The 11,085-nt window shown below is 38.1% G+C and overlaps 1 protein-coding gene across 1 annotated transcript in view; it reads right to left on the reverse strand.

Moving 5' to 3' along the window:
• Nucleotides 1-3,634: 3,634 nt before the first annotated feature.
• MELK (maternal embryonic leucine zipper kinase) overlaps nucleotides 3,635-11,085 on the reverse strand; it is a 56,124-nt gene continuing 48,673 nt past the window's right edge. Inside the window, exons 14-16 of the mRNA XM_004677513.2 lie at nucleotides 9,877-10,114; nucleotides 6,419-6,522; nucleotides 3,635-4,059 (exon numbers count right to left, since the gene is read on the reverse strand). Of these exons, the coding sequence (XP_004677570.1) occupies nucleotides 3,882-4,059; nucleotides 6,419-6,522; nucleotides 9,877-10,114 (520 nt within the window). The 3' untranslated portion in view covers nucleotides 3,635-3,881. The remainder of the gene's footprint in view (nucleotides 4,060-6,418; nucleotides 6,523-9,876; nucleotides 10,115-11,085) is intronic.

Raw genomic sequence — 11,085 nt, forward strand, 5'->3', positions numbered from 1 at the left:
ACTAGAGGAGGGCTTACAAATCAGATTCATGTGCTGTGTCAACATGAATTGACAACAACTGCACTGAGTCACAGAAACCAGTTAGAGGAAACTTTGTGAAAGTCATTTTCTGGGGATCCCATGGAGCTGACCCTATACTGCGCTACACATATATTCTGACAGTTCTCACAGCCACCTTCTCAGAAGGGCACAATTTTTCCTTTTTTATAGGCTGGGAACCTGAATCAGAGGCAAAGCAGTTTCTCAGTCTCCCTGCTAAGTATGTAACCAAGCTTTTTACCATTTCAAACATATTAAAAAGAATTGACCAACAATCACATGTTTTCCAAAGAGTCCTGGTTCCTTTTATTGAAGAGTGGTAATAGAAACCAAGATCCAGGGGTTAGGTGTGCATGTTGCTACTGGGGTGTTGTTTAGACTTCATGTAGCAAAGTAATATGTGTACACTAACTTGTATATATAACATATTCATAAACATTTCTATATGTAACCATCTCTATCTCATCAGTAAGAACAGTTCTTACTGATGTCTCCTCTTCATCATCACATGGATCATTCTAAGCTCCTTCCCTTGCATATGTGTAAAATCTCTCCAAAAGTAGTTTTTAGCATATGCCACCCATTTGCTTTAATTCTGATGTGCAAGCATCAGAAGTATTAACCTGGACTCTTGTGGGAAATGTCTTACCACCTATAGTACAGTTAATATGCTGGTTTCTACAATGACTTAGATAAGCAGTTTTTCCCCCCACACCTCAGTGAGGTTATTTCACACTTTTGTAAAAGATTCTACTGTCACAGTGCATTTCCCTTTCTGGGATACACCAACTTCTTAAATGATTTTTTTTTAAATTAATATATGCTATAGAATGAATGTTGTCTAACCTCCAAAAATACAACTTCAAGGTGATGGTTTTTGGAGGGCAACCTTTGGAAGCTGAGTAGGCCATGAGGGAGTCTTCATGAATGAGATCCCTGCTCTTTAAGAGATGCCTGAGCTATTGTTCACTCCTTCCACCATGTGAAGACTTAGTGAGAAGACAGCAGTCTCTGAAGTAGGAACTGCTTCACTACTGTTTTTGTATTCATATTGTTTCTGAACCACAGGTCCTAATTAGACAGGAGCTTTAGGAAGATGTGTCTAGCTCAATTCTTAAACCCCTTTTTGACTCCTTGAACGGTGTAACACATCTAAACTTACCTCCAACGGCAGGGAAATCACTGCATTTCTAGGGTACCATGTCTCCTGCCAGGGTAGCTAGAGTTCGCCTGAGCTCTTTACTATGAGTTTAAGTTCAATAGGATTCAGCTTTAGGTTCAACTTTGTAGTATACATTGTTGGTGTTAGATACAAAAGTAAGATGTGTTGCTTAGGTTCATGATTAAACTTTCAGAATCAGGGCCCTGCCTGATGGCTCAATAGGTTAAAGCACAGCACTATGAAGTTTATCCTCAGTCACTGCAGCACGAATTCAGGTCCTGGCCAGGGAGGTGACCCATGGCATGGCAGTCCTCTCCTCACCCAGCCGCCTCTCCTCTCAGCAGTGTATTTCAGTCACTCTGCCAGTTCTACTCCTCACTGTTTCTGGTGAATCCTCTCACCCCCTGCACCTCTGTTCTATATATATAAATACAGCTTTAAAAAAATAAAATTTCAGAAATTACTATTCCAGATCACTCCATCAACTACAAAGACTGGAGAGTGAGTCTTCTCATGTTTTATAAAAGTAGATAAACTGGACTTTAGAAAATGTTTAATCTTTGTTCTTCAAAAGATATCAAGAAGTAAAGACAATATTTGCAAATCATACACTTGATAAGGAATTTATAACTAGAATTCTTACAACGCAAAAGTAAAAAAAAAAACTTAAAAATAAGCAAAGGGTCTGAACACATATTTCTCATAAAAAAAATCTACAAATGGCCAATAAGCACATAAAAAGCTGCTCATCATTAGTCACTAGGGGAAAATAAATCCAAAACTACAATGAGATACTACTTCACATCCACTAGGATGGCTAAAGTAAAAAGGCAATAACAAATGTTGGGGTAATAAAATGGTAAGAGGTTGGCAGTTCCTCAAATTGGTAAATGATTCAGCAATTCCACTGCTAGGTATACATACAAAAGAAGACATACATACACACAAAGCAGCATTGTTTGTAACAACCAAGAAGTGGAAACAACCCAATGTCCATCAACCAATAGATAAAAAGCATCGCAATGTCTCTACACAATATTACTGAGTATTACTCAGCTGTAGCGTGGAAGGAAGTACTGACGGGCTATGACATGGTCGAGAACATGCTAAGAGAAGGAATGTAGACTCAAAGGCCACATATTAGGATTCCTTTTATACTGGAAAAGTTCAGAAAAGCCAAGTCCATAGAGAAAGTAAATGTGGAGCTGCCAGAGACCACGGGATAGGATCACTGGAGTGACCACTAATGGGTACAGGGTTTCTCTTTGAGGTGATAGAAATGTTCTAAAATTACAGCATGGTGATGGTTGCACATCTTTATGCTAAAAGACAATTTAAAGGGATGAACTTTTATGATGAGTTATACTCACATACATACTCAGCTTACATCTTCACATAGAAGCTGTTACTAAAATATGTAAAATCCTTTGACAGATCTTCTTTGCCAAGACACTTCAGTAAGTGAAGCATTCAAGTTCTTTCATCACCTATATCCAGCTAAATCTTCAACCTTCATCTCCTGCTATTTTTTTCTTCCTGCCCTAAATATATCATGCCTTTTTATGATACCATGCCTTTGCACACATCATCATGGCTGTCAAGAATGCTGAGCTCCCTCTTCTCTTTCTGTTGAACTCTTACATATCCTTCAAGACCAAACATTGTTTCCTCTAAGAATTATCCCTTACAAGCTGATCACCCCTGCTATGCTAATAAATACGGTGTGTCTGCCCTTGCTAATAGACTTTGAACTCCCTAAGTTAACTAGACAGCATCATCTTCAGCCCCAGGATCTAATGCTTGTAAACACTTAGTAAATGTTTACTGAATAAATGAATAACAAAATGCTCCCTCACTAAGGCTAGAAATAGAGCTATTTTTTCCTCCAACTAGTTTAATTGGTAAAAACCATACAAATATAACTTGAGTTCTGGCCTTTAGAGACTAATAAAATGAAATAATAATACAAATTTGAGGCCAACATGGAGACTTAAGGAAAATTACCATAAAGTAACATTTCATGAGGGTTCATAGTTCAGATACTTATCACTGTTGACCGAACACACTTACCGAAGTCAATACTCTTTTATTCAACATATTAAATGTGTTGTTTAACTCTGGTAACCACAGCTGTGACTTAGTTAACGATCTCAATAAATCCTACTTAAATCAGAGACAGGAAAAAATTATGCAAATGAATTCTTATCTGTTTTTCTGCCCAAGGCATATTTGATAACAGATAAAACATACTCCAAATAGTCTCTACTTAATAGTCAGGAAGCCATTTGAGGCTTTATTTGGATCAAAATCAAATACAAAGAAGAGGAGACGCCTGTTACATTCATAAATGCTTTTATTTCAGAAAGAAATTACACATTAAAAGGCGGCATAGTTAAGAGCTTACAATCACATATGGAAGTGAATCTAGGAAAGTCAACAGTTATTAATATACAACGCCATGTGATTAAAAAAGACAGAAACAGAGAATGACAGATGGGCTTGCCTTACACTGATCCACAAAACAATATCTTTTGTTTAAAAACAAGATATTGGTCTTGACGATAGCTCATAGAAAAGAATTTGTCATTCCAATGGACTTTAAAAATCAAACTGTCACTCTGGCCTCCATATAGGCTGGGTCACACCACACTCCCCAAGCAGCATGGAAATCGCCCATCAGTCACACCTGGCAGCTGGCCAGGATGTCTTCCACTAATCTCTTGTAAACCCAAGCATCACCCTTAAGCCGCTGCCTCCTGATGCCCACCACATCGGGTTTTTGAAGCTGGCACACTTCTAGTTCAAACTGCATTGTCACTTTGCCAAAATCTGACTGTGTTTGACACTTCAGTGTATAGCTGTGAAAAACAAGATAAGAAGCCAGTTAGTAAAAGAATCATGAATATTCTGTATGATACAAGAGATTTCTAAGTCTGTAGGAGGTTGGTGAAGAAGCCATTATTTCATGTAAGTAATGTGTCACTGCTTACAGTTTCCAAACGACCTAGCTATGCTTTAGTGGTGGAGTATGACTGGTGTTTTCTCAGAAGCTGAACTAGGATCTTAAGAAAGAATAAGGATGAAAAGGCTTTACCAGAATTTGCCCTTGCTCCAAAGAAAAGCTCCTCTTTCATAGCTACACATGCCATTCATGCTCAAGAAATCTTCTGGCATCCTTTATGCTATTCTTTCAACAGTGTAATCCGAGAACATTAAGCCATTTCCACAATGTTCACAGCAAAAGAAGGCACAGGAAAGATGAAGAATATGTTTTGTAGGCACCTCATCAGAAGCTTCTGTCTTTCATATAAATAAACCTGAAGCCACTTACCTATCAGAACACGTGCCTTTCAGTTATTCTAGCAGCGATTAGAATCATCACACTACTTTATGGCAGAGTTACAAAAGGAAGTCAGAGCTGGTACACTGGGATGTATGGCATTTATAATTAGAACTGCCATGTTACCTCCTTTGATAATGGAAAGGCCCAGTCTAAACGAAGCCTTAAACTCATCTTAAGAAATAGGTGTGTTTCTGAAGACTTGCATAAATTGATTTCATGCAAATCAAATTGTTTTCTAAATTAGTTCACGTAATATTAAAATTTTACTGAATTGCCTTACTGATCTCCAATAAACAAACACTGGAACAACAGAACTAAAACACTAGAAACAATAGAGTTGATTTTAAATGACAGGCTCTTAAATAATTAGAGGCACATGATTAGTGTTCTATAGAAATGTGGAGAAGTTACTATGTATCTGTTATATAATAAAAAATTCACATATTCTTTTTCTTAGTGATGGGCTTGAGCTGTTAAAAACATTTACTGAAATCTAAGGAGAGAACCTTGATAAAGTTCTTGCTGGGCCGAAAAAGCATATTACTAATATGGAAGATAGAAAGTCATCCTTCTTGACTGAAAAAAACATGCTAATGGAATATAAGCAATATCTCTCTCTACTGGAAAACTTTTTGTTGTTCTGCTTTGTCACAAAGAAGGTAAAACCATAGACAGGGAGAAAAGGGGAAAAGGATAAAGGCAGAGACCTCATCAGGAAATAAGAAGAAAGTTATCTGACAGATCAGATGGCTGAAGGAAAGATAATTGAAAGTTTTTTAATATGTATTTGTCTAGAGGTTCTGGAACCATAAGGAAACCCCAAACACCAATATCAGGTCACAGTGCTTGAGAAGTGTTCCAGCAATACCGAGTGAAGGGTTCCCCAAGGTCACCTGCCAACATTCACAGGGAGTGAATGTAAAATTATTTTTGCCAAAGACAGCTTCTTAAAAATCTTTCTTTAGACTGACTCTTCTATTTAAATGTTTTTGTTAACTCTATTAGCAACTCTTCATAGTTGTTTTAATAATACTTTTAAAAACACATAACTAAATGGATTGCATAAAAATATGAACATCTTAGGTAACCAGAAAGTACTGGCTAGTCAGACCATAATCAAGGATATCTGGATGGCAGTTTAATCAACCATGGGCAAGTGTTTAAGTAAAATAACTTCTTAAAGGACTGAAAATGCAATCCTGCAAAATAGCAAGTCACAAAGAAAAGGATTTTATATAAATGGTGCACTTGTTTCAAGTGCCACAGAAATTTAGATTGCACTTTGTAAATATTTTGTGATGCAGAATATTAACTGAAAATGCAAAAGAAATCTGGAAGAAGTTATAATTTTCTTATTTTGAAAAATTTAACATTGAAATTGGTAACAAAATAAGTGCTTGAAAACAATTATAGCAGTCCTCCCTCGTGGTACAACAGGTTAAAGCACAGCAGGGTGAAGCTATCCACTGCCACTGCAGCATGAGTTTAATTGCCGGCCAGGGAGGTGACCCACATGGTGTGGCAGACCTCTCCTCACCCAGCCACTGCTCCCCTTAGCAGTGTATTTCAGTACATCTGTCTGTTCTGCTCCCCACTCTGTCTCTGGTGAATCTTCTCATCTCCTGCAACTCTGGCCTGTACCCCAGTTCTTATATGCAAAAATAAATAACTCTTAAAAAAATAAACATCTATACCTCATACAAAGCAAAAGAGAATCAATTACGGTAGTGTCACTTATACTACTACATAACTTTTTGAGAATACAGTAGAAGAAATTAATTTTTTTTAAGTGGAGACAGGAATCAATCCATATTTTCTTAAAGCTGAAAAGATAAGAAGTTATAAACACAGCATCCTTTGAATGTGTTTCTTACCCCTTTTGTACAAAGTCAACGTGCTTCTTTGGAAGAACAGACATGATTTCATTCAGGAGTTGATCTGGATTCACTAATCTGGTTGTAGTCACATTATAGTGAAGCTTGAAAAAAAATAGGAATGAGAAATCTTTACAAAGATCATCGTAGCTGATAGAGAATCCAAAAGCTCCTTAATATAGTACCATTTCAAATGGAAATATTTCAAGAAAAATACTGAAAGAATTTGCATTAAATGCTTAATAAAGCAGATTAAGTTTAATCCAGGTACATTTAATACACTGGAAAAGCTTAGAAAAAATCATATATAATAGTAACTACGTGCACACTATTCTGTTTATACTTTCATTTTTCTTTCCTACTAGTCTAATCTTTTTCAAGAAATTATGAATGTCTATGTTTGAACTTTTTATCTTTCTCCCTTTATACTATGATAAAGACATTAAGTCCTGAAATAGAGACTGCGGGAAGATGAAACAAATGTCCTAGAAATTTGGTTTGTACAGTTGGAAATGTTTCCTTCATTCTGTCTTGATTATTTAAAAAATATTACAGAATTCTAGGAACTGATTCTATGACAACTGTATGAGAGAATTAATATAAAAAGTATTCCTTTAAAATAGAAAGCCAAATCATTTTTTTCTCATTGAAAGGAAGTTTCATTCCTAATTGGAATATCCCACCATTCATTCATTCAACCACCATTTACTGAAGGATCACTTGTGTGTCTGGCACCATTTTTAATAAGTGCTAGAGATAAAACCCCTACCTTTCTGGTAGTGCCTTTGGTGTCAAATAAAATCACTTCTTTCCAATTTAGGCTCTTTGATACATAGACACAGCTTCCTCTTAAGTAAATCTAGGTCATAAACATCTTAATTGGGGTGATGGCTTGTTTCACAGGTACATATATAATCCAAAGCATATTAACTGTGCACTACACATGTACTATTTATAGCATATCAATTTCACCTATGTAAATCAGTATTTTTTAGAGTCAATATAAAGAAAAATACTAGATAAATAACAGCACAGGTGAAATGTGATCTGGAGGTGAGTTAAATGCATGGAGTTTGGGGATCCCACATTCAAGTGATAAAGGGACAAGTGGCCCAGCTACAACAGGCTTCTCTGTCTCCTGACTCCCAATCCAGGGCTTTCACCAAACAAAACCAGCTTTGTCAAGATAATAAACTGAATTTCAAATCATAATTTAAGTGATTCCTTAAATAAAATAGCTTATTTAAATTTCATATTTTTATAGACTGTTTCCTCAAAAGGACTTAACTATATATGATTTGTTACCTTAAAAAAGCTGAGGTCTTCTTTTGTACCCCCCCTTTTAACTTTTCTGTAAATTTGTAATATTTTTATATAAGTAGAAAAAATGAGCTCATTTCCTAAATCAAGTCCTTCAGCTCTGAAAAAACTTAAAAGCATTACACAGAATTAAAGATCCAAAGTTCACTTGTATTTTCGATCTTAGGTCTGTGCCCATCGGGACTATGGCTCTGTTACATTGGGATTAAAATGCTCAATACTGATAATTATAATGATACTCAACATTGAAACACCTCCTATACTAAAATAAAGCACCTGATATGCAGTGTAGCATCTCATACAGTCTTATTTATTATACATCCTGGCTCCATGACATTACCAGGGTAGGCATTAGCTCCAGTATTTACAAATAAAGAAATGGAGGGGGTTCTGGTAAGTCCTATCTGCTTCCACTTTAAGACATTATATAAATTTGGCAGCTCAGAACATTCTCACAAGAAGCAGCTTCTACCCAATAATTCAACATTTTCCTTCTCCCAAACCTGCCCATGTTTGTTCAAAATGAGTATCAGTACAAAAATCCATAAAGATTCAGTCCCCAAACCACTACTACCTTCTCCTCCCCTTTGGGTTCCACAACTCCTGAAAACTCACAGTGCTGAGTCCCGTGTATCTGAGCAACATCCATTCCTTTATGAATTCCTTAGACATGGCTGTGTCTTGTTCATCCCTTTACCTCTTACTTCCCCCAAACAAAAAGGTCATTCATTGGAGGTTTGAATGAATGCTCAGAGAATCCAAGAGAGTAAGAAGTATTACATATCTACTATTCACTTATTTTTCTTTTCCGTACCAAAGAGATTGTCCACAACAGTGATACATTAAGCTTTTAAAGCACAATAGGTCTATCAGATAAGGAAATGGAGGGGGTTCTGGTAAGCACAAACCTCTTAGCCAGCCCCTGAGGACCCTTTTTTCCCAACCTGTAGCTCACCTTTTCATTTCACATACTATATGCAAAGTTCAAATTAATCTCCCATGCATTCAAATATTTATGAGCACCTACAAAAATTTACAGGTGACAGTGAACTCATCTATGTGTCCGAGATAAGGCAACTGAGCTCAAGTCATCTGTCGGGGACAGAGACCAGGACTTTGCCTCCTATGCACAAAACACTTGATCGGAACTTAGGGTAGACATCCTGGTTGAGAATGCAGCACACCCAAATCCCTTCTCCCACTCCTTTCTCCCTCAGAGCTCAGCAAGTTCCTGCAGCTGAGAATGGTTTTATCTCTGGCTCCCGAGATAAGTGTCCACTCCCTTAAGATGATTACGGATCCCTCCCCTCAAACCCATTGGCCTTTAAGACATTAAACCATCAAGACCACCCCCCACTGGCACTAACTGCAACGCCCTCTTTGTATACATATATATATAGCTGTACGACACAATAAAATGCTCTCTCTGCTGCACGATCGATCGACTCTCTGCCTTCTCCTTTCGTCGACCCTGAGACCCCAATCCTCGGCCTTGCTGGTCAAGGTCCCCCGCAGTCATCCTTAAGGCAGCTTTCTGTTCTTTATACATGCCCTAGGCTTCCCCAACTTACATGCTGCCTAATTCCTCCACCTGAACTTGAATATCTGAAATATGTTTATGCAGTCCTTGAAAGAAGTTACTGAACTTAACATACCTATGTGTTCTCGAAGCTCAGAAATTAGGAATATATGTATTTTAGGACCTCACAAAAATGTGTATTCATTTAATAAATAAGTAAATGAAAAACAAGAAATACAATTCATTCATCCAGTATCTTTCTTTAAAAAAATAAAAAGTAGTCAACCCAACGGTCCACAGCTAGCTCCTGAAATCCACATTAAAAACCAGGCTAGGGCCGTCTCTGGTGGCGCAGCGGGTTAAAGCACAGCACAAAGAAGCTGCTTCCGCGTGAGTTCCATTCCCGCCTGCCCCGGAAGTAACCACATGGCGAGGCAGACCTCTCCTGACCTGCCCGCTGCTCCCCTCAGCAGTGTACTTCGTCGATCTGCCTGTTCTGCTCCCCGCTCTGTCTCTGGTGAATCCTCTCACCCTCCGCATCTCTGTACGAATAAATAAAATAAATCTTTAAAAAAACAAAAAAAAAAAAAAAAAAAAAAAAACAAACCAGGCTACCCACCTTCCTTTTCTTTATCCCGTCTTTGGCAGTGCCCTTCTTTTTGCTCCTGGTAAGCACAGTGATAACCTTATCCAACCCCCTTTCCAGGCTCCCAAACACTTTAGTTCCTTTTCTTTTCGGTGTATCCTCTACATGTACTTGATTGAGATCCAGTTCTACTGAACGGCACCTTAAAAAGAAAAACACCCGAGTAAAGCTGGGCATCCTGGTTGTTGGGGCCCTTGCGGGGTTTTCTTGTCTGTTCTTTAGATGTGGTTCATTCAGGTCCAGCAGTGCCAGACCATCCCCCACTTCCTCAGAAGTGTGGGTACCATCTCCCATTGAAATGCAGCCATCACATGCCCGCCTAACTAACTGCCACTTAAGGCAAAATTATTTTCCCCCTACCATTTTTTAAAATGTGAAATATACAGAAAAGTCAAAAATAGTATAGTTAACAGTGAGCCATCACGTATCCTTAGATTCAACAATTGTTAATATTGTGCCATACTTGCTTTTTCTAATTGATAGACAGAGAGCACATTAAGTGTATGTACAGCTAAACATTGAAAAGTAACCTGTCTGAAGACATTACAACTCTTCACACTGAAACACTGCAGCATGAAAATTGAATACACAGAATGTTTGTCTTTATGACCACAGTACCATATGACATCTAGAAATTGATATAATGGGCCTCCCTAGTGGTGCAAGAGGTTAAGTTTCAGTACTATGATGCTATCCACAGCCACTGTAACATGAGTTCAATACCTGGTCAGGGAGCTAAGCCATGGCACAGCAGACCTCTCCTATCTTGCCTGGTGCTGCCCTCAGCAGTGTATTTCAGTGGTCTTGCCCATTCTGCTCCCCACTCTGTCTCTGCTGAATCCTCTCACCTCCCCCCACCCCCACACCTCTGACTTGCACCCCACTTCTTATATGCATAAATAAATTTTTAAAAATAAAGAAATTATTAATATGCCATTGTGTCATCTAATATCCTATCCACATTCTAATTCCACCAACTGTCCTCAAAATGGAATCTGCTTTTAAGACTTGCTATGAAAGACAATAAAGGCCCTCCCTGGTGGCGCAGCGGGTTAAAGCACTGCACTAAGAAGCTTAAGACACTTCTGCATGAGTTCGATCCCCGCCTGCCCCAGAAGTGACCACATGGCATGGCAGACCTCTCCTGACCCGCCCGCTGCTCCCCTCAGCAGTGTACTTCGT

Source organism: Condylura cristata, unplaced genomic scaffold, assembly GCF_000260355.1.
Source record: "Condylura cristata isolate star-nosed mole 26May11 unplaced genomic scaffold, ConCri1.0 scaffold00006, whole genome shotgun sequence".
In the NCBI taxonomy this organism is placed as follows: Eukaryota; Metazoa; Chordata; class Mammalia; order Eulipotyphla; family Talpidae; genus Condylura; species Condylura cristata.